Source organism: Falco rusticolus, chromosome 4, assembly GCF_015220075.1.
Source record: "Falco rusticolus isolate bFalRus1 chromosome 4, bFalRus1.pri, whole genome shotgun sequence".
NCBI lineage: Eukaryota > Metazoa > Chordata > Aves > Falconiformes > Falconidae > Falco > Falco rusticolus.
The window spans coordinates 48,107,867-48,133,815 of record NC_051190.1 but is presented as its reverse complement, the minus strand read 5'-3'; the positions used below and the strand labels follow the sequence as shown (position 1 = coordinate 48,133,815).

Here is a 25,949-nt window from a genome sequence, read left to right as displayed (position 1 = left end):
GCTCGGCAGGGGAGCAGGGAGTGGGGGGCAGGCAGGGACGAGCCCGACATGTCGGCACTGTTTGTCCCTCTCCCCTGCAAACCTCCTGGAACAACTCCAGTTGGGCTCAGCCCCCCCAACCCCCCACAAGCTCCCCCCAAGCTGCCACCCCCCGGCCCCAAGCCCCATCTGTCCCCCTGCTCTGGGCGGGTCTGGGCAGGGAGGGTCCCCTGAATCCCAGAGCTGGTGTGGCTGAGGGATTTCCACCTCCTGCGTGACCCTGGCCCACTGTGGATGAGACACCCCCCCCCCCCCCAAGCTCAGCAAACTTGGGGGGGGCAGCAGCCCTCAGGCCACCGTCAGAACAAGCTGCTCCAACCCGGTGGGCTTGAGCTCGGTGGCCCTGGTATGAGAGATTGGGGAGCGGCGTTGGAGCCCCCCTGCGCTGCGCCCCACTGCCCTGCTTTGCCAGCAGCTCCTGGCTGGCTGCAGATCGGTCCAGAGTCACTCCGGGATGTGAAGATGCCTCAGCCACATTCCTGGGGGAGCTGGTTTGTGTTCAGCATCTTCTGGAAGGTTCAGTGTGGTGGGGAGGGGGCTGCCTCCAACTCGTGTGCACCCATGTCAGTGCGTGGGGACACGCAGGTGCCAGCAGAGCCACGGGCCAGCATCGGCAAAATACAAACTTCAGGCTCAGTTTCTGAGTCAGGCTCAGTTTTGTTGAGTCTATTTACCATAATTATTAACATTAATCCTATTTATACCCTGGAATCACCAGAGCGGTCCCACTCCCAGGGTAGAAACAAGCAGCAAAGAGCTGGTCCTTGCTGCGGGGAGGCCACGGTCTAAAGCAGGTGCAGGGTTTGGTGGCTGGTACTGGCACAGCCTGGTAGCCAGCACAGGCCAGGGGGGCTCGCGAGGAAGCACTTGCTCAATGCCAGCAGCGTGGAGAACCGCCATGGAGCCGCCACCGGCCCCTTTGGCACGGCCTCGGCGGCGGTGGGGTGGTGACCCTCTCCTTGCCTCCGGCCATGCGGCCACTGTGCCTGGCTCAGATCTTCTGCACGTAGTTCCCAGGGAAAAGCCCTTCCTTGCCATGCAGCCGGCCTTTCCACCAGCCGGAGATATCTGGGAAGAGGGAGGAAAAGAGCCGGGTCAGGCACAGTGCTGCCACGGGGTAGGAGAGCAGGGAGAAGCTGGGCAGGGCCCACACCTTCCAGCAGGATGTCGATGATGTCCCCCACGTTGAAGCTGAGCTCATCCACGTCCTGCCCGATGTACTGGTAGAGAGCCTGGCAGCGTGGCACGGCCACCTTGGGCTGTGGCTTGGGACGCCTGGCCGGAGGTGGCCGCTGGCTCAGGCTTCGCCGGCGCTGCATGCTGCGGGGCCGGGGAAACAGGGTTCGCACCGGGGAAGGCAGGAGGGCGCAGGATGCACTGCACCCTCCTGCCCATCCTGCTCTTTCCCACCAACGGGATGCTCTGTGCCTGCAGCTCAGGTGGGTCCTCCCAGTGCAGGGACTGGGAGAACTGGGGTATGTAATAGCCTGGGAGATGCTGCCCTGCCAGCAAAGCCAAATTGCCCGGACCTCGGGGGGCTGTTGCTCGGTTGGGCAGCCAAGCTGCTCAGGGGGAAAAGAGCATCTCTCAGGGCTGGCAGCAGCGGGAGGGGAGGATGGGGCAAGGATGGGGATGCAGGTGCCATATGGGACTTACCCGGCCACCCCCTGATCTGGCACATTGAGGAAATCCAGGTTCTGCTCGGACGGGGGTCGTGCCTTTGGCTGGTGGCCAGTGTTTCGGGAGGGAAGTGCTGCAGCCGGTGGCCCCCGCACCTGCTTCTGGGGTGCCTTGTAGGTGTTCCGCTGATCCCGGCCGTCGCTGCCTGGGAAGTGGGGTGCCCCATTCCTGTAGGCACCTGGAAGATCCCACCCCGGGATGGTGCATTACAGGGGGGCCACGCTCACAGCCTGCACCCCGCTGGGAGCGCAGTGCTGGCTGGATCCAGGCGGGGGTTCCCCCTCCCCAGCACCCCCCTGGCACTGCCCTGCTCACCTCTGGGTGCCGGTGGGGCACCTCGGGAAGGTGTTGGAAACTTGCTGCCACCTCTGCTCTGCGTCACACCCTTCCTCGTGGGCTCTGGGGGGATATGAGCCCCCCGTTAGGTGACAGTCCTCAAAGCTGGCTGGGGTAGCGGGGGGCGGCCCCCACAGTTGGTACCCAGCTGCCCTTTTCCCCGAAATGCCCCGTGCTGCCCCATCACCCTAGCAGGAGCAGGTCCCTCCTGGGTGAGACGCAAATCCCACAGGGCTGGGGCACAAGCTGGCTCACCCCAACATTCCCAGGCCTCCAGCTGTGCCGTGCAGCCCCAGCACTCCTGTCCCTCCCGGCCCTGGCCACCCCCCGGGCACCCTGGCACTCACTGGCATTCCTGGGGAGCCCATCCCCGATGCTGACCGTAAGGGTTTTGCCTCCGGCTTTGAGGGTGGCCACATCGCCCTGTCCTCTGATGAAGGTGATGTTGCGGGTGCCACCACCACCCCAGCCCTCCTTCTTCACCCGAAACTGTAGTCTAGGGGAGAGAGAGGCTGTAAGGCCACGGGGACAGGACGCTGTCCTGCTTTGTCACCTCTCCCAGCCTCCACCCTTACGTGTCCTTGAAGGAGAGGCACAGCTTGGTGCGGGTGAGCTCCTCGTAGCGCTTGCACAGCAGGCTGATCAGCTCCGTCTTGAAGATGGATTCCAAGAAATTGTCAGCATCGTTCTCATGGAGAATGAAGAAATCATCCTGCCTGGTGCTGGGGGAACAACCCCGGTGTGCGGGCATCAGTGGAGAGCAAGGCTGGTGCCAGCTGGTGCTGGGGGGGAGCTGGGAGCCCTGCTTGGTCCGGGTCCACCCTGAGCAAGCTCTTGGAGGGCAATTTAGCTGGAAATGTCCCCAAAGCCCCAGCTCATCCCAAAGCACTCTGCGGGGGGCCTCCTCCCCATGGCCAACCCTGCTGCCTCTGTGGGTGAGGGGCTGGGGTCTGGCTGGGAGCACCATGGAGAGGCTGATGGAACCGGTGGGTGAAGCCTTCCCACATGGACCATGCTGTGCGCAGCCCGTGTAAGGGACGCACCTCAGCGAGACGCCGCTCACCGCCTGGAGCTCCACCTTCTTCTTCAGCACCTCCTTGATCTGCCCCTTCTCAGGACCTTTCTTCACCTTCTCCCGCCCGATCAGGTAGAAATACTTGGGGGTGAGGATGAAGTCCCGCTTGATGGGCTGGGAAAGGGGCAGAAGCAGGGGGTGAGGGGATGTTTGCAGGGGGGCACAAGCCCCGCATACACATCCCACCCAAGGGGTGTCTCCATGAGACGCAGCTTGGCCAGTCCCAAGCCCCAGGTGGGTCCATGTACCTTGAACCTCCGGTCGTACTTTGTGATGGAGTCAGCAAAGTCTATCCGCTCTCGCTTGGCCAGGAACTGGCGCAGCTCCGGCCGCTCATCCATGCCCAGGTAATCGCCTACGAAATTCCTGTTGATGCTGTTCCTCCTCCGCTCTTTGAAGTTGTAGAGGATATTGGAGGCTGTGAGGAACCCCAAAGCGATGCTGGTCGAACTGGGCTGTGTGCTGGCAGCTCGGCCCTCGGCTTGGCCCTCAGCCCCTGCCCAAAACCCTCCCAAACGAGCTGTGGGAGCTGTGGGAGCTGTCACAGCGATTGTGGCAGCAAGAAATGGGGCTCATTTTATGCCATGGAGGGAATCCAAGTTGCTTGTGCTTGGCTGACTTCAAAGCCCATCCCTTGCCTTCAAAAAACCTTGTGCTCTGGGAGCGAGGGACCCAGCTGCTTTCTGGGTTTTCCCCTTTGATTTTTCACTGCAGGCTTGGGACACCCGCAGTGGGGTCAGGTAGTGATCACTGGCCTTTCCCATCCCTCTGCTAATGCTGACTCCCAGCTACTCCAGCCCTTTGCAGACAACGAAACGCAGAGCAGGACACCCGAGGACCTCGGTCCTGTCCTGTGGCCCCTCCCAGGGCTGGAAATAGGAGCAAGAAACCTGTGACCTCCTTTAAGGTGTAGGAAAAGACCCCAGGCATCTCATGGTCAGGTCCCTCCTCCCCGTTAGTGCCACAATTAGGAGCCAGGCTGCCGCCCTCCTGCTGCTCTGGCTGCTGGGCTGTCCCCAGCGCAGGGCACCCTAAAAGGGGTGCTGAGGTGCTGCTGCCCCTGCCCTTGCCTGGCCTTACCTTCCTCTCGCATCTGCTCATACTTTCGGATGGCAACGTGCCGGCGCCAGGCCTTCTGGATCACCCGAGCGAAGCTGTCGAATTTGCGCTCCCGCATCTCTTCGAGGAGGAAGAGCTGGGAGGGACACAGGATGCTGAGCACACCCAGCCAGGGGCCAGCGTGCCCCGGCTGCAGCGCTTCTCCTGCACGTCAGCACCCCAATGCCCCCAAGTGCTGCCCAAAGCGATGCTCGGCTGCGCACAGCATCCCCCAGGGATGCAGGGCTGGGGGCGAGGGGCAGAGCTGGGCCACCTACCGATTCGGGGTTCTTGACGAACACCTTGCTCCGACCCATCTGGTACTGGTCTGGGTCCATGTTGACGGAGCGCAGCAAGTGCTGCACCCCTTGCCGCTCGTCCCCACGCCAGGACGGCCACGTCTCAGGAGTGAGGATGGCGTAGCTGCAGGGAGAGGGGACACAAGTGGCGGCTAGGCTGCGGAGACCTGCCAGCCCCCATCCCGGTGGTCACTCACCGCTGCAGGAATTTGTGGAAGAGGCGGCGGTAGGCGAAACCCGCCCGGCGCACCCGGATGTTCTCCTTCAGCCCCAGGTACTCGACTTGGTGCTTCACCCTGTGGAGCCGGGAGGGACATGCTTGGCGTGGGATGGGGGATCACTGGAGGACCTGCTTGGGCCCTTTGGCCACTGATTTGCCAGGGGATGTTTGTGGCTGTGTGTGCGGGGGAGCATCCTGGGGCTCGGATGGAGCCTCTGGGTGATGCACATAGAGGGGGGGTTGTGTGTCCCTGCACGCCCCTCAGCACCTGCCTCGTGCTCCCCTGGGTCTGTGGGCAGCACAGAGGGACCAGCCTGGGCGTGCAGTTTTGGAGGAAAGCTGGTGCTGGCCACATCTCCATGGCCAGGTCCCGTTCCCCAGGCTCCCTGGGTGCCCTGATACATCGCAGAGGGCTCTGTTACCTGTTCTCCTCCCAGTCCCGGGGTTTCTTGGTCTCATTGGGCTTGATGCAGCGGATGTAGTGTGGCGTGCACTTCATTAGCGTGTTCACCAGGTCATTAGCCTGTTTCTGTTGCAAGGATTGACCTCTGTAGCATCAGAGCCGCTGCTGGGAGCCCATCCCCCTGCCGCTGCCCCAGGAGCAGCTACTGTCCTGCAGCCTGTGGGATGTACCTTGATTTTGGAGCCTGCAGTGGTCGGTCGTCCCTTTTTGTCAGAATCAAGCTTTTCTGGGAAAAGCATCCGGATGAAACCACTGCAAGGCAGGTGACAGTCCCTGGGTGAGAGCTGCCAGGCTCCCCAAGCTCAGCGCTGAGCTGGAACCAGCTCCAGCTATGCTTTCTGCTGTTGGGAAATGCTGCACCATGACTGAACACCCTCTCTGACTGCCCCCAGGCCGAGCAGGATCAGTGCTGGAGGGCGAGCACCCCTCTGCCCAGCCCCACAGCTCCTGGGTGCTGCTGCACCCGATGGGGGGATGCTGCTAGTGCCCATGGGGCAATGCAGGCTGCTGAGCACCCCGAGCTGTGGCTCTGGCAGAGGTAGGACCAGCAAAGCTTTATGCTCTGGCTGTTGAGCATGCTGCCCTTTGCCTCAGCCCTTCTGGGGGTCCCCGGGTCCGCAGCACTGCCAGGACTCACTGTTCGCTGCTCTGCATGAGCTCGATCAAGTCGGTGAAGAGCACGTCCCGGTTGCGCTCGCAGAAGCTGTTCACGTCGTAGGAGACCTGGGGGCAGGAGGGGAGCTCAGCCCCATGCCGCTGCGGCCAGGGCCGCGGGGTGCGGGGTGCGGGGTGCTGTACCTTGCCTGCGTAGTGGTGGATGACGAAGCCCGAGCTCCAGCTGTTGAAGTGCTCGTGGGTGCCCACAGCCGCCTGCAGCTTCTGCAGCAGGGTCTGGTCTGCCCCTTCGCCGGTGGCGTGCATGGTGGCACAGACGTCGTCTAGGACGCTCATGATCCCAGGGGGGTTCTAGAAGAGGGAGAGCGAAGCCATGGGTGCCCAAAGCCTGCGGGCAGGGCCCAATCCTGGATCTGGCTGTGCCCAAGTGCCCCACACTGGTCAAAGCTGCTTTATGCTGAAGTGTAGCTTAGGTTAAGGACACAGAGCTGCTGCTGCTCTCCCAGGGATGCTCCTCGGCAGGACCACCTTCTGCCACCCACCCTGACAGCACCCAGCCCACCTGGCACCTCTCTCCCTGGGTGCCTCGGCTCTCCGAGAAAGCCCCCCCTGGAGGAGGGGACCCCACTCACCAGCTTGTTCTCGATCAGGTCGCACACCACCTTGTTGTTGAAGTACTGGATCTGGGTCCACTTGATCCCCTCCTGCACGTATTCCTCCTGGGGAAGTGCAGGGAGAGCCAGGTGGGCCCCTGACCCACGGGCTGCGCTGCAGCCCCCTGTTTCAGCCATGGTGCTGGGACTGCTTGGCAGTGGGGGTGCGGGGTGTAGGAATTGGGGTGCTGGCACAACCCCCTGCCCACCCAGCCCAGCCCCTCCCATACCTGCTCTGCCTTCAGGGTCAGCTCTATGAAGATCTGCTGCAGCTTCTCGTTCACAAAGTTAATGCAGAATTGCTCAAAGCCATTTTTCTGCAAAAAGATGGAAGATGAAAGAGAAGATGGGGCTGAGCTGGCTTCTGCTCCTCTCACCTCCTTGGTGGGACCCCAAACAGCTGAGCCTTTGGGTCCTGCTCCAGCTACCCTTCTTGTGTCCATCGACTGCAAACAGCCCCCTGCTCCAGCTGCTCTCCTTGCTGTGGGAGCAGGGAAGGACATTCCCCAGCTGGGCTCCTATAGCAAGGCGACACATACCTGGAATATTTCAAAGCCGTAGATGTCCAGCACCCCAATGCTGTACTCCTCATATGGCTTCTGCATAGCCCTGTTGATAGACTGTGGGGAGAGACAGGATGAGCCACCTTCATCGGGGGCATAAGGGCGGTGGGGGCGGTGGCACGTGGCAGCGGATGGTGAGCATCCCCTCTGTGCCATGGCCAAGCTCGGCCCAGCCCGCCAGGACCACATACCTCCACGAGGAAGTCAAAGACGCGCGCGTAGAGCCCCTTGGCCAGGGCGTCGCGGGTGTAAGCCGCCTGCTCCACGTTGAGGGTGACAGTGATGGACTCAGAGCGGCCGCCCCACTTGCTGTCCATTTTCCTGCTGGTGACCTTCTCGTTGAGGCGGTCCTGGTCGACCCCCAGTAGGTAGGCAGGGAAGGCCAGGGCTGGGCAGAGTGCGGGGGGTGGTCAGGGCTGCCTGCTCCCTGTACGCCCCTGGCCCGCTGCCTGCTGTGGCTGCTGCACCCCCCGGCCCCATCCGAGCGCAGAGGACAGCAGCGGTGCAGCAAGCAGGGACGTGGGACATGGTCCTCCCTCTGCTAAATCACAGCAAGCCACTCCTGGCATCCATCTCCTTGCTAATTAAGCTCTGGTCATGCCGTTTGTTCACTGCCTCAGTTTCCCCACGTCTAACGTGGGGAAGATGCTGATGATGCTGATGCTGCCTCTCTCCTCTGCCAGGGGTTGAGTTTGCACCTCATTGCCGAGGGTCTCTGCCTGGAGCAGAGGGGAGTCAGCTACTCACAGTCAACATTTTCCACCCGAGCGTAGTTGCCTTCCTCCCGAAAGCTGATGTTTCCCAGGTGGAGGATCCCTGCCACGATCTGCAGCACCAGCTGCTGGTCCTCGCCCCGGATGCCGATGACCTGCATGGCGTTCTGGGGTGTGGGGAGCCCGTCAGCCCCTGCCCGGCCACCACCAGCCTTGGGGACGCCCCCTCCCAGGCACTCACCATGGTCTCATGGAAGTCGCTGCGGTCATCCGTGCCCTCCACCTGGTACGTCTCTGACTGGTTCAGGTAATAGTAATAATCAGGGCTCATGATGCCCAGGTTCTGTCGCTGCTCTTGGGATGCTCCTTCGATGATCTGGGAGAGAAACGGGAGCTACGGTGACCTGGCCCCTGGCCCCCGGGGCAGTCCAGCCAGCTCCTGGCCCCTCATACCTGATAGTAGATGTGGAAATTCCTCTCGCACTCGTTCTGGCTCACCACCCGTGACTTCTCCAGCAGAAAATTGGAGATCTTCCCCCCATCGGGTTCGCCGCCCCGGCTGAACTGGATCTCGAAGTACTTCCCCTGCCCCAGCACAGCTCCAGCTCAGCGCCGTGGCCCTGGCTGGTGGGCTCCTCACTCGCCCCGGCCCCAGCTTCTCTCCCCTGTGTCCCCCCAGGTGAGGAGCATTGCTGGGACTGATTCTGGCCACAGGTGCTGACCTTCTGCACCTGCCCTGGTGACTTACAAAGCGGCTGGAGTTGTTATTCCGGACGGTTTTGGCATTTCCAAAGGCTTCCAGCAGCGGGTTGGACTGCAGGATGATGTCCTTCACGTGCTGGGGGCAGAGGAGGGAGAGGGGTGGTGGAGGGGTGCTGTATGCCTGTGCCCCACTGCAGCAGCCCTGCCTCGGGGCTGGGGACAGATGGGGGGCTGGGGACAGATGAGGGGCTTCGCGTGTCCCCAGCCCTGGAGCTGGCGCTGCTCTGTGCTCCCCTGTGCTGGGGGGAGCAGGGGGCCGGGGTTGTGGGGAGGGGCTGGGAGGTGTAGCGATGCATGGTGGTGTGAGGGGGGGGGCAGACATACCTGCACCTTCTCGCCACCCCCAGACACTTTGGAGATGTAGCCCATGATGTATTTCGCTGCCACCGTTTTCCCGGCCCCACTTTCTCCACTGTGCAAACGTCAAAGCAGAGGGGACATGAAATGGCCCCATTTTTTTTTTTTTTCTGTCCTGGGGTGCTTAGGGGTGGGATGCTGGAGCAGGGCTGGGGGGGGACGGTGGGTGATGGAGGTGGCGGCCTCCCTCCTGCCGCGTATTGTGAGCACATGGCAGAGCTAAAGTTGGGGAGGGGGCTGCCCGGGTGCTTGGGGGTCCTCTGGGGAATAAGCGGGGCTGGAGCAAGGCTGGGTGAGGAGCTGCTCCGGGAGGAGGGGTTGGATTTCTTGTTGTGGGATTTGGGAGCGGAGGAGGGAGACTCAGGAGCCTCAAGGGGAAGTCTCTGGCCTTGCCCCACATCCTGACCATTTCCTTTGCAACACCCAGCCGGAAAGGTGCATTGCTCAAGGCTCGCGCCCTGCCCTGGACAACCTGGTGGCAGCCCCAGCTGGTGCTCATGGCCCAGGGTGCTGGGGTCCCTGCAGGCACCCCCCACACTGGGTCCCAGAGGACCCACCATTGGGCTTCAGCCACCTCTTGCTGCTGCCCAGCTGCTGTGTTTAGCCAGGATGCCCCCAGGGTGTGGGGACAAGGGTGACCGGGGTAGCTGGCCCTGGAGCAGTGGCACGGGGTCCCTGGCTGTGCCCCCTGTGCCCCCTACCTGATGATGACGCACTGGTTCTCCCCATCGATCAGCATGTTGCGGTACATGTTGTCGGTCAGGGCATAGATGTGGGGGGGATTTTCATACTGAGCCTACGGGGGTGACAAGGAGAGCAGCGCTGAGCAGGGAGCAGCCATCAGCTCCCAGCCCTGCAGCCCCCCCCCCACATCCCCTTAACCCTGCCCACGCGTTGCACAAGGCAGCGGCGCGCAGCAGGGACGGGGAATCAGCCTCTTGTCACAAACATGAGCTAATCAGCAGCAAGTCAGATGTTTGCTCAGCCATGCCCTCCTCCTTGGGAAGCTTCTTGTGGCAGAGCTCAGCACTCGGGCTGGATTTTGCCATCTTTGGGTTGCTTTGGTGTGTATTTATGAGCTGAATTTCCCAGGAATGTGACTTGGCTCCTGAGTCCTGTTACTGACTCGCCATCAGCACCTTTGGGAGTGTTGACTCCTGCAGCATCCAAAGGGCTGGGGAGGGTGGGGACACTCATGGAACACCCCCGGGTTTTTTGCACCAAATTAAGCCCAAGGAACCCTTGGTGACCCCGCCAGCCCGCACGCAGCAGCCTCACCGCCCCCTGGTACAGCTCGATCTCCCGGTCGGTGAAGTACGGCATCTGCTTGAAGGGGTTGACGGAGATGAGCACTGGCCCGATGTAGGTCTGAGTGGCCGGTTAAGGTCTGTGCATCCTTTCCTCTGTCCCCGTGTGCTGCCCCGGAGGCAGCACCAGCGGGAAGTGGCAGGAAGGTGGTTGAGGGGGTCCCTGCCCCCCCGGAAGCTGCACCAGGAGTACCCTGAGGGGTTTTAGCTCAGGTGCAGGCAGAGCCATGAGCACAGGGTGCCGGTGCCTCGCTCCCTCGGCCCCAGGGTGTCCCTGTGGTGGGATCAGCACAGGGTACAGCAGGAGCACCCCCTCAGCTCCCTGGCCAGCCTCCAAAGTGGCATTTCCAGCATCCCACAGACTCCTGGCGTTTGCCCCTGCTCCGCTGCCCATGCTGCAGCTGCAGCTCCTGCAGAGGAGACCATCCGCATTTTACAATCAGGTAAACTGAGGCACGTAGAGGAGAGATGCCGCCAGCTCCTGCCTTTTCCCAGCCACTCCGCTTCCCTTGGCCCCTGCTTACAGCATCCCCGAGCCAACCAGGTGTGAGCAGGAGAATGGAAAAGCAGGGAATTGTGCCTGGAAATGACACAGCAGCAGGATGGGGATGAGCCCCTGGCGCAGGTGCTGGGGGGATGGGGGTCAGGGGTTACCCTGGGCCCTCAGTGTCCCATTTTTGGCCCACCTGGCTGTGGGGTGGGGGAAGAGCAGCTGGAGGACAGGAAGAGCGGGGCTTTTCTGGGAAATGCAGAAGCGTGGGGTGTTGAGTCACGGCTAGACAGGGGCCCTGCGCACAGCAGCACAAAAAAAAAAAAGGAAGAAAGAGGCTTCACAGGGTATTTTTTTCTGCCGAAAAAGAAGAAAAAGCCAACCCCAAACCTAAACATGTTTAAAGCCGAAAGAGCAGGGAGGGTGGCTGCGTCACTGCCAGCCCGGGACGAGCATCATCGCCTTGTAAGGACAGAGCCGCATCTTCAGGGAAACCACAGCCATGAGCACAGCGCTCAGCACCACGCTCAGCCCCACTGCTGCCCGAGCCCCTGCTGCGCCCTGCTCTGCCTGGCAGGCCTTTTGTCCCCTGCCCCACCGGAGCTGACCACCCACCGGAGCTGCGGTGCAGGCAAAGCACGCGCGGCAGTGCCGGGGTGCTGAGCTGGCCGCATCCCCGAGCGGGTGCGGGGTGAGCAAGGAGGGGCTCAGCACCCTGAATCATGGGCGTGAGGATGCTTCCCTCTCCGCAGCGCAGAGCCCAAGAGCTGCCGAGCCTCGTGCAGGGTGCTCAGCCGTGTCAGCTCTCTGATGGGAGCCTCTGGGCTGGGGGATGGTGCAGGGGGGTCAACACTGGGCTGGGTGGGAGCTTTGCCCTGCGCTGGCTTGATGGTGTCCCATGTGGCCGGACACAGGTGGGGAGAGGGGGGGCACCTCCTCCCTGTGACTGCAGGGATGCTCCCGCTCCATCCAGGGTGGATGGATTTGCTATGGGTGCAGAGCAGCCAAGGTGTGTTGTGGGCATCGGTGGGGTTGGGTGACAGCAACAGGGAACGATGGCCACTGCCGCTGGGGTCCAGCCTCCTTGGCACAGGCAGGTGGGTTTCCAGCGTGTGGGAGCAGTGGGAGACAGCAGATGAGGGGGTTTCCTTGGTAGTCTTTGCTTAGGGTTTTGTAGCTGCAAGGGACCAGAGTGGTCCCGGGGCACAGCAGGATGGGGGTCACAGTTGCAGTGTCTCGGCCAAGCGCAACTCAGTTTGGGAATGGTGGCATTCGCCCAGCTGATCCCAATCTTGTCCCACCACAGTGTGGGGACAGGACACTCTGCAAGCATTGGGGCAGCCCCAGCTGAGCCCACGCCCTGGCAAAGCCTTAGAGCACACTCCCTGCCGCTCCCTGTCCCTGTCCCGCTTCCCTGGGAAGGATACAAAGATGTAATCATCCATAAAACGCTTCTTGAGGTTTTCCACGATGGCTTCCTCGGAGATCTTGGAGAGCAGGACCATGTCGTCCACGCCACTCTGCTTGACATTGTGGCTCTGCCAGTGGAAGCGCTCCTTGCTGCCCTGCGGGGAGAGGGCCACAGCGACTGCTCCAGGGCCACCACCGACAGGAGCAGGGCTCCAGGGCAGGATCTAGCCCCAGCTCCCCCTGAGCTGGTGGTGGCTGCAACTGGCCCCTGTTCCGGCTGTGGCTCCAAACCAGGCACCTTCGGGTGCTGCAATGAGGAGTGTGTTAACCACACTGGGAACTTGCAAAGCCTAAAATCCCAGCGCAGCTGCATCTGTGCTTGCCCCATCCCTCTGGCCGGATCCTGCCTCACCACATGTCTGGCACCTCAGAGAGGAGCTGGTGGGGCACCGACAGCCTGTGGGGTACGTTTGTAACATCACCCCTGCTTGTTACAAAGGAGGAGGTAACAAAGAGCTAACGAAGCAATTGCTGCACAGGTTTTGCTTATGAGTCAAAGAGAGTAGCAAAAATAACGCAGGGGAAGGCCAAAAAGTGCAGCTGGTGGGGGCATCCCTGGCACTGTGCATCCTCTGTGCCCCCATGTCCCCTTTGCACCAGGGCAGGGGTGCAGCTGTGCCCCCATCACCCTTGTCTCCCTGCCCAGTGTGATACCAGCACCCACTTTTCAGCCACCCCCCAACTCACCTGGCTCTGTCCTCCAGGGGCTGGGGGGCAACAGGAAAAATGTGGGCTGTGATTTCAGCCCTTGTGGGGCTAAACACAGCCCTGGGCTGGGAGGGGAGGGGAAGGCTGCGCTGTGTAAAAAGAAAATTACTCAAAGGCCCCTCATCCCGGGTGTTGCAGAGGGAAAGTGCTGAGCGCGCCGCGGTGCCCGTGCGGCCCCTGGTGCGGTGCCCGCAGGGGACACCCCGCCTGGAGCTGCTCGCAGCTCCTCTGTGCCTGTCCTGGGCCCCTGTGGTTCTGCTTTCACCCCAGCACTCCGGCACCGATTTCACTTCTCCTCCCCACGCTTCTTGCTCTTTCCATTTCCCTTTTCTTCTCTTCCCCTTTTGCTTTATTTTCCTGCCGGCTGTCAAGATTTCAGGCCTCCGGACCCCAGCGCTGCTGCACCCTCCTGTTGGACCCTGATTTTCACAGGCTGCCTGAAGCCCCCTGCACCCACCCTCGGATGCTCAGCACAACCCGGCACCATCCCGATGGGATACGGAGGGACTCGCACGGAGCGCAGAGGAGCTCGGCAACATCGTGCTGCTCCCTGCCGCCTGCCTCCCCTCGGGGCTGCTGGGCTTTGCAACCCAAAACGCCATCCATGTCCTCCCGAACCCCAAGTGCAGCTCAAGCCCCCACAGCCACCAGAGGGGCTTTTGGCTTTCTTGTCCCACCACCTTCCCCTGGGATGCATGGATCTGGGTCAGCTCAGGGGCTCCAGGGGGGATTGGTGCTGCTCACACAGCCTGAAACCATGCAGGGAGCTTCTTTTCCTCCTCTTTGTTGCTTATGGGCCTTTCTCTTGATATCTCCTCCTCTTCCTCCCTCCCATCCCAATAAGCCGCTAGAAAAGCCCCCCCCAGAAAAATGAAGGTGGGCCCAACCACCCTCTCCAGGTCACCGTGCTGTCACCCAGGGAGCTGTCAGTGACCCCAGGAGCTGCCCAGCTTCAACCCAACCTGGCCAAACCTTGGTGCTTCAGGTGGAGAGGAGCAAGTCAGGATGCTTGACCCCTCGGTTCCCTGTCCCCTGCTTCCATCACCCTGAGCCCTCTGGCACAGGCACCCTGGGGCTCGCATGGCACCAAATTAAGGCAAATACTAGTGTTTCCTGCATTGCAAGTTCTTTGCTTTCGAGCTGACACCCAGAGTTTCTCCTTCAGTCAAGTGACTGCTCAGCAGCCAGCACATGCCTTGGTGACACCTCCTCTTCCCCCAGGCACAGGTTAGGTGCTTTCCTGGCTTGGCTGGGGCACCTGCTGCAGCAGCTGCAGGGAAAACACCTGCTCACTTCAAATGAAGTTTTGTGCGCAGATATGTGCGAGGCCGTGGGTGTTCCCACCCTGTCTCTGCCAGCACAAGGTCTGCCTGGCTTTCCTCAGCACATCCCGAGGGGCTGGCGGGGCCCGGCCTCACTAAGCTGCGTGAAGGTCTTGTGGGGAGGATGAAAAGGAATGATGCTCCCTCCGAACCGTGGCACTGCCCGAGCTCAGCACCCGGTGAGCCCTTGCAGTCGGGGGCTGCAGGCAGCATCCCTGTGGGCGGGGGGCACAAAGTGCAGTTGCTTTCAGAGGTTTAGGGCAGCGGTTCCTCAGTCCCCTCCTCTGTCCCAGGCCAAAACAAGGGATGAGCCAGAGAGCAGCAGCCTGACAGCTGCCACCACGGGGGTTCCCAGGGAAGGGGACGGTTGGGTGGTTGCACCGAACGCTGCCGTGAGGCCATCTCACCCTCAAGCCAAGTGGGGAGCAGCTCTCAGCAGCCCTTGGCCTGAGCTTCCAGGTGTAGTTTGCAGCTGCTTTGCCCAAGGGACTTTGCTGTGGTGGTGGTCCCGTGCATGATGGGCGCAGGCGTGGGGAGGCCCATCAGGACCCCCAGGAGCACCACAGCCAAGGGCTGCGGCATGGGGACTGTCACCCTGGCAGCCTGCCCGGGGCTGCGGAGGCACCCAGTGCTCACAACAGGATCATGGAGGCAGAGAGGGGAGTAGCCCTGTGGTAGCAATTTCAAAACATCATCTGTTTTTCTTCAAAGCTCAGGGCTGAGCCACCAAAAAAACCCTGCAAGCCCCAAGTGGGAGCAGACGAAACCCAAAGTGGCACCTTTTTGTCTCAAGATAGGGCAAACCCAGATGCAGCCAACACCTTAAACCACCGGAAAGCTTGAGAAGAGCAGCGCGGGCTGTTGCATTGCTGTCACAACCCCGTCAGCTCACAGGCACAGGCAGAGCTGGGGCTGGGGGCTGCCCCAGCGCTGGGCTCACAGGGGTTGGGTTGGTGGCTGCACAGCCCCGTGGCCCTTTTTGCAAAGCCACAAAACATCTTCAGGTCTCAGGTAGCGGTGGGAAGAGGACATGTTTGTATCCTGTGGTGGACAGCAGCTGAGCATCTGAAGAGTCAGAGGTGGCAACCACAACCGTGGGTTGAAGGCACTGTTTCAGCCTGGCCACCATCTGCTTCCTGGCTGGGGGGAAACGTCGGAGCCAGCATCACTCCGAGACGGAGAGGGAGCGGAGCCATGGGCCCAAGGACATGGCTGTGGCCACACCGTGCAGACCCTTACTCCATGCCTGAGCATTTCCCTCATTTTGAGAGCTTTTGTCTTCCTCTTCTGCCTCCAGATCAACTTCCAGCTCTGGCCGCAGCCCTATGTCCCACTCACAGCTCCTGTTCCCTGTGCGTGCCAGGGTGCAAGGTCCGACCCTGGGCGCTGGTACCCAGAGGGTCCCTGCCCCCCGCCCCCGGCTCGGCCTGCACCACGCTCTGCCCGCACCCACCAGCACCACGAGTGCTGGAACTGGTAGCGCTGGTGGGAAGTTGGGCCAAGAGGAGCCCAGGGGGGTCTGTGGGTACCGCACCCGCAACAGCAAGATCAAACCCATCTTGTGCCACCCCGGCCTCACTGCTGGTGCCCTCCAGCCTGCCCGGGTCAGCGCTCTCAGGGCACCGATCCTGCCCCCAGCACCCAGCACCCAGCCCTGGCTGCTCCCCACCACCGTGCCCTGCTCTGGTGCCTCACCCAGCCCCGGTCCCACTCCCTGTCCCCAAGCATGGACAGCACCATTCCCTCTCCAGTGGGGACACTGGTGGGCTCCTGGCACCTTCCAGAAAGCAGCAAGGGACCACGGTGGGTGCAGGAGAGAAAGGGCTGAGGCAGCCCTGAGGTGGCAGGATGAGAGGGTGACATCGCCAGGGTGCCCGAGGGAGATGGGGTGGGGGGAGCCCAGCGAGGGCCCCACATGCACTCACCATGGTGTCCCTGAGTCTTGCCCTCGAGGATGGGGTGCTGGGGGCTGCTGTCACCGAGGGTCCAGGGCCATCACGAAACACTTTGCTTTTGTGTTTCTTCTGCAACTACAAATTGCAACGATTTTTTTTTTCTTTCCTCCTCCCACTTCCTCATTTCGTGCTGGTTTGACAGGGGTGGGTGAGGGTGGCTCTCTGCTGTGAGGGGGGCCTTGGGGTGACCCTCCACAGGGGCACCCCCTACCTCCGCTGCAGATGGGTGCTGCAGGTACAGGGGGTCACCGACCTGGGCAAGCTGGTAGATGCTGGGCAGAGTTCAGCGGGGATGCTCAGAGCCACCACAAAACCTTCCCCCTGCCCTGGGGTGACAGTTTGATGTGCCCAGCGCCAGGGGCAGGCAGGCAGTGCTGGGGCACACTGCTTTAAGGTGCTTTTGGTGCTGCTTCCCCCCCCCCCCCCCCCCCAAGCTTTTTTGAATGAGAAAGGTCACACTTGAGGAAACATTTTGCCTTCAAATGGGCTGCAGTAATTTCTGAAAGGCCATCGCTGGAGCTGCGCAGGGGACAGCTGTGGCAGCATCCCCACCATCACGGCAGAGCTGGTGCTCCTGCACACCCTGTGCACACATGGACCAGCTCCGTGCTACAGCCTGGGTGTGCAAACACCCGTGCAAGCCCCGGTGGCTGCGATAGCACGGCGACGCTGAGCCCAGCCTGTGTTTGAAGAGAGCCTGTCACACCAAGGAGCTCCTGCCATGTCCTCACTGTCCCCTGCAGACCTGCCATCCTCAGATGGCCCCTCCACTCCCCTGGCATGGCCTTGGCAGAGCCCACAGCCTCGGGACCCAGCAGCCATAGGAATCAGCCTGCCCCCGCTGCAGCGAGCCCGTGCCTGCCCCACACACACGGAGCAAGGGCTGTCGGTGCCCCGGAGTGCTCAGCTGGGGCACAGCCCCCTCCCCCCCCCCCCCCCCCCCCCCCGCTGTATCCCCTCTGTCCCATCTGCTGCTACTTGGTACGGTCCCCAGTGACCGAGAGGGTGGGCAGCCGTCCAGCCCCATCATCCCGGCAGGGCATCCCTCCATCTTGGTGTCAGAGGAGTTTGGAGTCCAAGACATAAGGGAGCGTGGGGGAAGCAGGGAGGTTTCCAGGGAAAGGAAAGGTGTAACGCCACACGGGGACAGCACTCAGCCACTTTACACACAGAGATTCCATAACCACTTGATTTTTTTTTTTACCATATTATTGGCCTCTACATCTGCCATCACAATGGCCTCCTGATGTCACCAACCCCCTCCTCACTGCCCGTTGTCCCCATTAAAAGGCAGCCCAGCCCCTGGCCACCGCTCACTGAGCTGCAGCACCAGCAGTGGGAGCAGCACAGGATGGGCGAAGCCTCAGGCAGCGATTGCCAACTCCTGGGTGCTGCAGCCCAACGCCCAGGGAAGCTGCCACATGCAGTCTCAGGTCAACTACAAGAGCTGCCTCACCAAAGAGGACGCGTGAAAACCCTTTGGCTGGCAATCCAAAACCAGGGGGGATGGCACGGAGCCAACGGAGGTCAACCCACTGGCTGAGCAGGAGGAGACCACAGAGACTGATCCACCTCCAGCAGACCGAGCCCTGCAAAGCTAATTTCAGCCTCTGCTCGAAGAAGCAGCCCATCGCGTTGAGGGGGTCTGGCCCCCTCCAAGACTCTGCGTGAGCCCAGCTCCTCCGCAGTGGTCAGCAGTGCTACAGGCGGGAAGCCAAAGCCTTAGTGCAGGCAGCCTGCACGTGCCCCCCAGCCATCAATCACCCATCCATCCATCAATCTCCATCCATCAATCTCCCTTGAAACACAACAGAGTGTCAAGTGGTGCCAAGGCTCTTCCTGCCCATGTTCTGCCCTGCTGCCCCCCCCTCCCCCCCCCCATATTCACAAGGTACCTCCCCTGCCCCTCCCAGCGTGCAGCCAGCACAGCAGCGAAGGGAGGTCACACCACAGACCAGCTGCAGTGAACACACCCGCTGCGCTGGGCACGTCTCTCGCCAGCCAAGTGTGCCAAAGACAGAGGACCAAAGCGTTCCCGAGATCCCTCCTCAAATAAACCTGTTCTAACCTTGGCCTTGTCAGACGTGCTCCCGTCACTCGGGCTGCAGGGAAAACCCTCTCCTGCTGCCCAAAGCTCGCCCTCGGCGTGAGCACAAGGGGAGCACCGGTGTGGGGCTGCCCGGAGCCCCGGCTTCCCACACCAGAAACAAGACTGGGACCAGAAGCTGCGCCCGGGATCGTAGCTACTCCTTTATTATAAATCATGCCATTACGTCGCTCCTCCTCAGAGTTAGTATGTTAAACATTTTTCATTATATATATATCTATATAAAAAGGTGAAAACACCCCCTCCCCTCACCAAAATGTCAGAACGGAGCATGGCACCAGGAAGGAAGACAAAATATGAAGGCCCGCTCGACAGCCAAAGGGGATTTGCTGAGCACCAAAGAAGCTGCGATCGGCTGAGGAGCGGGTGAAAATACGGATGGTAGAGTAACACATGAGGGCTGGCAGGCGGCGAGGTCTGCTCTGGGGAAAGAGGGCTGTGTGCCCCCCTGCACCGTATGGACCACCCCGAGGGGAACAGAACATGGCTTTGGGCAAGATTTCCCATCTTTGTGATGCAGAAAGGCCTGAAAACAGTAATAATAATAATAATCACAACAATGATAATGATAACAAAATGCACATGCTTTGTAGATTTGAAATTCAAGGTCTCCTCCGCAGGCTGCAGCGGCTCATGGAGAAGACGTGTGTTGGCCCGGATCTGGCCAGGAGGTGACCCGGGAGAATTTCAAGCCTGCTCTTTTCCCATCACTGGAGGTCTCCTGGGGGCAGAGGAGCGGGTGGCACTGGGACTAGCAACCCAAGGCCACAGTGGCACGTGACGAGGTTGCCTTTGGAGGCAAAGCACCTTTTGGAGGCAAAGCACCTTTGGAAGTAAAGCACCTTTGGAGGCAAAGCAGCCGCGGAGGCCACGGCATTGCTGGGGAGGGCCCTGCCAGGACCAAGACAGTCCTCATCCTGCATCCTCCTTTGCTTTGCTTCCCACAGCCTGGCATGTCCTTGATGCCTGTTAAGCGACTGCAACCCAAGCATGCCTTGGCCCTGACCTCAGCTCGTGCTTCAAGGTGTTTATGGAATAAAACATGGTCATAATAGTGACAAGGGCTTTAAGGAAAAACAGGGGGACACCCCAATCAAAGTAGGTTGTTACAAAAGTTTGAATAACCCCCTCTCCCAGTTAAGCTGGTGTCACCGCTCTGCTCACTGACCTGCTCTCTGTCCCCTGCTGCACATCCCAAGGTGACAGGATGTAAACCAAGAAAACTAAATTCCTGCTCCAACCCCACTCCTTACAGCAGCTCATCTTCACCCATCGCCCAGAAGCCACAAGCCACGTTTGTCACCTGTAGCACCTGAAACCTCCTGCCTGTCTCCCCTGGGATCCCCAAGGGAAAGGCAGCAGCCCCCCCGCCCCCCCATGCACTCAGCCTCCCCGGGAATGCCCCGCTGCAGACCATGGTGCCCCACGGTCCCCTCGGGACATGAGTGGGGAGGAGGACGAGGCAGGAGAGGGGTGAGTGGTGCTGCTTCAGTGGCTGTCTCGGCGCCTGCTGGACCGGGGTCCGCTACTAATAAATAACAATGTCAGAATTTCAAGTAATGTCCCTGCTGCCGCGCTCTGCCCAGCTTCTCCCTCTGCCACCGGTCATGGACTGGCTCCTGTCGCCCTGGGCCGTGGCGGTGCCTGCAGTGGCTGGCAGTGGTTTAACTGGGAACCTGCCATTGTGAAGCTCGGGGGCGAAGGGTGCATGTCTGTGGGGGATGGGTTTGGGTGACGCCAGCTCCCACTGGAAGCACGAACAGTGTCTGTGTCAGACCCAGGGGAGGTTTTCAGGGCGGAGAGGAAGGGCACTGCTCGGTGGCCCTCCGGCGTAGCTTTTGCCTTCCAGTTTTCCCACAGGGGTCACGCCGTGTCCCTAGTGCCCCTGGCATGTTTTACAGCACATCTGTCGGAAGTAGGTCCGGCTGCAGAACTTGAACTTCAGGACGAGCGGGCAGTAGGCCACCTTGTTCACATCCTTGCACTCTGGATGGGCGACAGAGGGAAGCAGGGTTACAGCTGCCTCAGGGGCGAGGAGCCCTGGGGGGGAAGCTCTAACCAGCGCTACACTACCGAGCTCCTTTCGCACCAGCTCCTGGGGCTTTTTGCCAGGAAGCAGCAAGATGTAGCCGTGCCAAAGAAGCTACTGAGAACCTCATTGCTGAAAGCCTTTCTTTGCTGAGGTGCAGTTGCTTCATTTAGCAGGGTCACGGTGTGGCAGTTTGGCCTGGGACCAGAGGGGACAGCATCAGGTCTCCCCATAACAGCCTCACCCCACAGCACAGCACCTAGAGCTCAAGTCGGGCTGTGCTGGCTCCGATACCCCTGTACCCCGTGGCCCCCGAGGCTGGCAGTGCTCTACATGTCCCTCCCCAGTCCCCCCATCCCCCTCACCTTCAGGGTTGTCCGTAGGTCCCGATTCGCACTTGGTCTCGCACTGCTGCATGCCGGCAGGCTGCAGGGTCTCCACGCAGTCGCTGGACGGCTGCCCGGTGTGAGCCAGGCACTGGACGGATCTTCTTTGCTGGCCAAGGCCACACTGCGCGGAGCACTGCCGGAAAACAGCACAGCACCGAGCTGTGGTGGCCACCATGGCTTCAATAACGCGGGGGGAGAGGGCACGGCCAGGTCTTAGGGGATGCTAAGGGTGCTGGATACAGTCACCCCCTCCTTCAGCAGCAGCTGCAGGCCCCTCATCGGCACGGCTGAGCGCTGCAGCCACACGCCCCGAAAAGCTTGGGTCAAACCTCCAGGACTCAGTGAGGGTCTCTCCATCCAGCCATAAATCACCGGCCTTTCCCAGGCCTCCTGCACCCCGATGTCACCCTGTAGCTCGAGGGGTGTTACAGGGAAGGGAGGACTGTCAGCATCACCCCACTGCAGGTGCTGGGCTGGCCTGTGGCAGGTGGACCAGCAGTGGCCTCGCTTGTAGCCAGCCCAGCCCACCCGTGCAGCCCATCCCTCCCACCGCACTGCACTGCTCCTCATCCTCGCTGCCCTGCTGCCCCCTAGACACCCATGGGATGCTCCAATGACTTCTGTGGGGCCCTGCTAGGCCTGAGAGACTCCCTGGATCAGCTGTGCACTTGGGCCACCATCACAACAGCCTCCTGAGCCAAGGAGGGGGGGGCAAAGACCACCACCAAGTCCTGCTGCCCCCCAGGGACTTGTGGTGGCCACATCGGGTTCTGCTGGTGGGCACAAGCCTCGTGCACTAGAATGTGAGGGGCTGGGGAAGAAGAAAGCAGAGTCTTCTTCAATAACCCCACGGAAAGGATTGTCCCTACCTCTCCCCACTCGCCAGTCACCCAGCGTGGCGGTGGGCAGCGCCGCAGGTTGCACCTCATGCTGGTTGGGGGCTTGGAGCCTTCATAGCACTGGGAGGTGGGCAGAGTTGCGCTGTGGTCACCACTCTTGCAGAGGACAATGCGGTGGCGGAAACCTGGCCCGCAGCTGGGGGTGCACTGCAAAAAGGGGACACACGAGGTCAGGGTGCACGGCAAAGAGCAGGGGGAGGCAGCACTGGCTCTCCCCACCAGTGCTCCCACCTTGCCTCTCCCCTGCGCTACAAGACCGTTCCCCACATACGCCCTCCATGGCCAGCAGCCATCACCGATACTCCAGCCTCGTGACCGACACTGTCCCCCTAAGGACCAGTGCTCCCGGAGAGGTGTGGGCCGATGTTACGCACTCACCTCAGACCAGTCCAGGGCGACCCACTCCGGAGGGCACGTCTGGTTATTGCAAGGCTCAAGCATCTTTGGCCGTGGATGGGTACAAGAACCATCATCCAAGGTCTTCTCCTCAGTAGCAGAGATCTTACGCTTGCAGAAGACGCTGCGTGTGCGGACGCCCTCGTTGCAACTTCGGCTGCATTCAGACCAGTTCCCAATCACCCAGCTGGAGACAGGTAAAACAGCAAAGCTTGTGAGTGGCAAGGTGGTCCATGCTTGTCTCTGTGCTCCTGCACACAGCCCTGTTCCTGCTCTGGCCACAGCCTCTCAGGCAGCTCTGGTTGAACCACAGAGCTTCTCCGCATCCCCCTTTTCCCTACAAGAGAAGGCAAGGGCCAGCCAGGGAGGGGCTGGGACAATTTCTGAGGGACTGCACTGAGGATCTGTGCCACACTGAAGGGCCAGAGCGGGAGGGCTCCTTTCTGCAAGCAGCACAGCAGCACAGGGAGGAGGCCACGCTACAGAGACCGTCCTCAGCCAGTGCAGCATGTGTTTGGCACATCCCTCACTGAGCAAGGCATGGCGCAGCCTTGTGAACAGAGCACCGCGGTGGGGACAGGTTTCTGCTCTCTGCGTCGCCACTGCCCCTTCCCTGCAGTGATGCACGTGGGCTGCGCAGGTTGTGCCCTTGTGCTCGTGATTGGGCACAGAGGAGAAAACTGCCCCCTGTCCCCAGCAGAGCCGCTCCAGCCAGATCGCGTCACCCCTGGGTCCTGTGGCAGAGGACTGACACAGAGAGGGGAATTTCACCACTCTCCACACTAGCTTTTCCACCCACGCTTGACCTTCATCTGCTCCAAGCTCTGGTACTCACGCTGGGGGGCACGGTTCGGTATTGCACGGCCTCTGCCGCTCTGGCATTTTGGTTTCAGGGCTACAGAAATGGTTGAAGACAGTTGAGCCATCGGAAAGTTTCTTGCATACCACAGATTGGATCTGGCTGCCTGCCAAGAAAAAGAGGCAAGGGGGGAAAAAAAGGGAAGGACCCTGAGGCTAGTGCTGAGCCAGGCTGCAGGTATGAGCCCCACAGCTCTGCCCCTACATGGCCAACGTGACGGGGCACCTCGTCAAGCCTGAACCTACTTCTCTATTCATAACCAAGGCCTGCTTTGCCTCCAACATCTCCAGAAAAACAAAGATGGGATGAAGGCTCACCAGCCAGGGCAGGACCTGCCAGAGTTTGCAGAGGATGGAGGATCAAACCATTCCAAGGATCCCATCCTCAAATAAACCTGTTCGAACCTCAGTCTTGTGAGACTTTCTGGGCAGTACTGGGGGGGAATAGCTGGAACATGAGGGGCAACGCTTTGTTGAGGTCTAGCACACAAGACCAGGCCAGGGCTCCTGGCTTAAAACAGGGACCATTACTAAGCCTTGCTTTTGAAACTGCCTCTCCCTTCTGAATACCACTCAGTCACCCACAGCCAGGTTCTCCAGAGCCACCAGACACACTGCAAGCCTTTGCATTAATCCCCACGGTAACCAGCCGAAGGGATTCAGGGAAGCATCAGCAGTGTTTCAGTTCCCAGACATGTAGATCTGCAGGCCAGAGGGGCTGCTGCGATCAGCTAACCTGTCCTGCACTGCACAAGTAAATGAACCTCAAGCACACCATGCCACCTTCCAGCACCTCTCCCACCTACACCCGTGGTCCAGCCGAAGAATGGCACCCAGGGTGTTTGCCCCGACACCCTGCACACATGTTCATGCTGAGTGACACCAGCTTGCATGTGGCTGGGTGCAGGTGAGAATATGCAGAAACCTGAGAGCTCCTTCAGCGCAAAGCAGCTGCTAAGGTCACTGTCTCATGTGGCCCAGACAGAGCGCGTGGGTGAGTCACAAGAGCGCAGACACGTGTCCCCCGCCAGCTGACACGGGGTCAAACCTCACCCCCTGCACACAGCACCGAGCATTTGGTCCACGGGGTGTAGTGCCAGGAATACTGGTTTGAGGCATCCCTGCCGACGGGTGCGTTGAACTTGTACCGGATCCCCTGCAGCTCTGTCCGCACAAGGACCTGTGGAGAAAGTGCCACTGAAGTCTAGCATGGTCATGACTGTCCAGATGGCAGCCCATGACCTTGGTGTGCTCTCTAAAATCCAGGACAGCTGAAATCTCCCCCACTACCCCTTCCAGTCCCTTCCAGCACTGACGTGGCAGCCACCAGTGATGACTGTGGTGCAGCTGTGAAGGTGACACGATCTGAGAACAAGCTCCCATGCACTTAAAGATTGAATCCTTCTGAAGACTGGCAGATCAGGGAGGGAGACCTGAGAATTTAAGCCCAATTTACCCCTGGTCTCCATGCCCCTTTACTCCAGACAGCAAGGACAGGGGCTGACTAGCTCCAATGCCCATGTAGACGTGGCAAAGTCTCTTTAGCCCAGACCAGGTGGGTGGGGGTATGAAGGAACCATGTTACCAACCATGACAAAAAGGGTGACATTGGTGGGTCCCAAGGCCTCCAGGGACTCAGGCTCCTCTGGGGATCTCCTGTAGTGGAATGTTGTGCCTGCGATGTCAAAGCGCCGGGGGGGGTCAATGGAGAGCTTCCCGTTGATGTAATACTCACCGCTCTCCCCTCTCAGCGCTGCGAGGACAAGGGGGCAAGGGTTAGCGAAAATGCTGAGCGCACCTGTACCCAGCTTCGGCCAGGTGCTTCTCATCCGCCAGGCTCAAAGCACTGCTACAACAGAGGGCAGCAGTCTCATTTTACATCATCAGCCTCATTTTACAGGCAGGGAATAGGAAGGGCAAATAAAGTAGCCGACTGGGTCAGGGTCACGTGGCAAGTCACTAGCAGAGGTGGGACTAATGTACCCATCGTCTTGTCTCAGCCTGCCTGCCACCTCCCTGAGGAAGGGTGATGCTGCAAGGAGCTGAACCAGCTGCCTGGGTTGGTGGTGGGGACACTTGGCAGTGTGACAAGCTGTGGCCATGGAGCCAGGCTCAAATGCAGGTGTGCAAACTGGGTCTTGGCTGCTGGGGCTACTGGAGGAGGCTGGTCCCCAGGAGCCTGGCTGTGGTTGCTGAAGCGAGTCACTAGAGGGGGATCGGCTCGCTTGCTCACTCCTGCTCGCATTCCCACGCTCTCCCTCCTTGCTCTCTGCCTCCAACACTGTGCTGGCACCCAGCTCTGTGTCCTCCTGCCATCGCTGCTGGCAACGACCTCACCGCCATGATGCTCTGGGGTGGGAAGGATGCTTCGTACTGATGAACATGGAGGATGCTGCCTCCGCTCTCACTGGGGTGCAGGGACAGATCCTGGAGTGGGACAGACTGGTGGCAGCAGTCAACAGCGATCTGAGCTTGGGCTGTGCCTCCAGTGCACGGAAATCCAGTCTGGATGGACACCAGGAGTTCCCAGTCTATGTGGGCTGGCCAGGGGGACATGCTGGCATCTCCAAACCCAGCAAAGGGAGCTGGCCTGGAAGGATGCTGCCAGGAGAGCCCCGCTGCAACCTCCCACCGATGCCAGCATCCAGGCAGGTTCCTGCTCCTGGAGAGCCACTATGGAGGCACCCGACAGCGAGCCAGCAGTGAGTCCCCCTGCCCACCCCTCTGTGACCACTGTCCGTTGCTTGGAGGACAGAACAAGAAGACAAGGGGAAAGAAAAAAGCCCGTTGTAAAAATGAGCCAGTCTGGCTGGAAAATTAAGCCCAAGGAAAATGTGAGCAGGTCTATTTTTAATCCCCAGCCCAACATGCTGGCGGAGGGGGGAATGCCAAGGAGCCACAGCCAGCGCCAGGAACAGTGGGGTGTGGGGTTTGCGCAGGGTTATGCTGCCGAACAGTGAGTGCAGGACAGAGGCAGAGCCACGGCGAGACAGGGGCTGTGTGGACCACACCGATACAGCCCGTGCTGGCCTGGGACACGCTGCCCTGCCAGCAGTTCCTGCTGCCTTCCTCTGCCCCCAAGCGCAAGCTGGGACCCCAATCCCATCTTCTGTTGCAGAGGGAGGTTTTCCTTGCTGGGCCTTTCC

At 60.7% G+C, this 25,949-nt stretch overlaps 2 protein-coding genes across 3 annotated transcripts in view; both read right to left on the bottom strand.

Moving 5' to 3' along the window:
- Positions 1 to 684: 684 nt before the first annotated feature.
- On the bottom strand, positions 685 to 16,212 carry MYO1F (myosin IF). 2 transcript variants are annotated; one of them, XM_037382997.1, is made up of 28 exons: positions 16,096 to 16,212; positions 12,098 to 12,235; positions 10,152 to 10,241; positions 9,575 to 9,669; positions 8,841 to 8,928; positions 8,503 to 8,592; positions 8,208 to 8,339; positions 7,996 to 8,130; positions 7,789 to 7,921; positions 7,233 to 7,429; positions 7,018 to 7,098; positions 6,709 to 6,795; positions 6,458 to 6,544; positions 6,009 to 6,176; positions 5,848 to 5,933; positions 5,381 to 5,462; positions 5,170 to 5,276; positions 4,725 to 4,823; positions 4,507 to 4,651; positions 4,211 to 4,325; positions 3,379 to 3,548; positions 3,099 to 3,244; positions 2,631 to 2,777; positions 2,403 to 2,551; positions 2,035 to 2,118; positions 1,696 to 1,897; positions 1,193 to 1,359; positions 685 to 1,107 (listed from the first exon to the last, which is right to left on the bottom strand). In XM_037382997.1, exons 1-28 carry the CDS (start codon positions 16,096 to 16,098, stop codon positions 1,031 to 1,033), a joined length of 3,300 nt encoding a protein of 1,099 aa, XP_037238894.1. In that variant the 5' UTR covers positions 16,099 to 16,212; the 3' UTR covers positions 685 to 1,030. The 2 variants fall into 2 exon arrangements, 1 of the variants encoding a protein (XP_037238894.1); XR_005103598.1 differs by lacking the exons at positions 685 to 1,107; positions 1,193 to 1,359 and having other exon boundaries at positions 1,780 to 1,897; positions 2,437 to 2,551.
- A 2,139-nt stretch (positions 16,213 to 18,351) lies between these two features.
- ADAMTS10 (ADAM metallopeptidase with thrombospondin type 1 motif 10) overlaps positions 18,352 to 25,949 on the bottom strand; it is a 58,184-nt gene continuing 50,586 nt past the window's right edge. Inside the window, exons 19-25 of the mRNA XM_037382996.1 lie at positions 24,393 to 24,556; positions 23,857 to 23,983; positions 22,781 to 22,910; positions 21,928 to 22,132; positions 21,520 to 21,696; positions 20,627 to 20,783; positions 18,352 to 20,218 (exon numbers count right to left, since the gene is read on the bottom strand). Coding sequence (XP_037238893.1) covers positions 20,109 to 20,218; positions 20,627 to 20,783; positions 21,520 to 21,696; positions 21,928 to 22,132; positions 22,781 to 22,910; positions 23,857 to 23,983; positions 24,393 to 24,556 — 1,070 coding nt within the window. The 3' untranslated portion in view covers positions 18,352 to 20,108. The remainder of the gene's footprint in view (positions 20,219 to 20,626; positions 20,784 to 21,519; positions 21,697 to 21,927; positions 22,133 to 22,780; positions 22,911 to 23,856; positions 23,984 to 24,392; positions 24,557 to 25,949) is intronic.

What these genes read in the sequence shown, in the direction of transcription:
- MYO1F (XM_037382997.1), bottom strand. An exon ending in TCCACCACTACGCAGGCAAG is followed by an intron (nt 5,934 to 6,008) that starts GTACAGCACCCC and finishes TCCTGCCCCCAG; the next exon opens with GTCTCCTACGACGTGAACAG. An exon ending in CGGGACTGGGAGGAGAACAG is followed by an intron (nt 4,824 to 5,169) that starts GTAACAGAGCCC and finishes CCGGCTCCACAG; the next exon opens with GGTGAAGCACCAAGTCGAGT.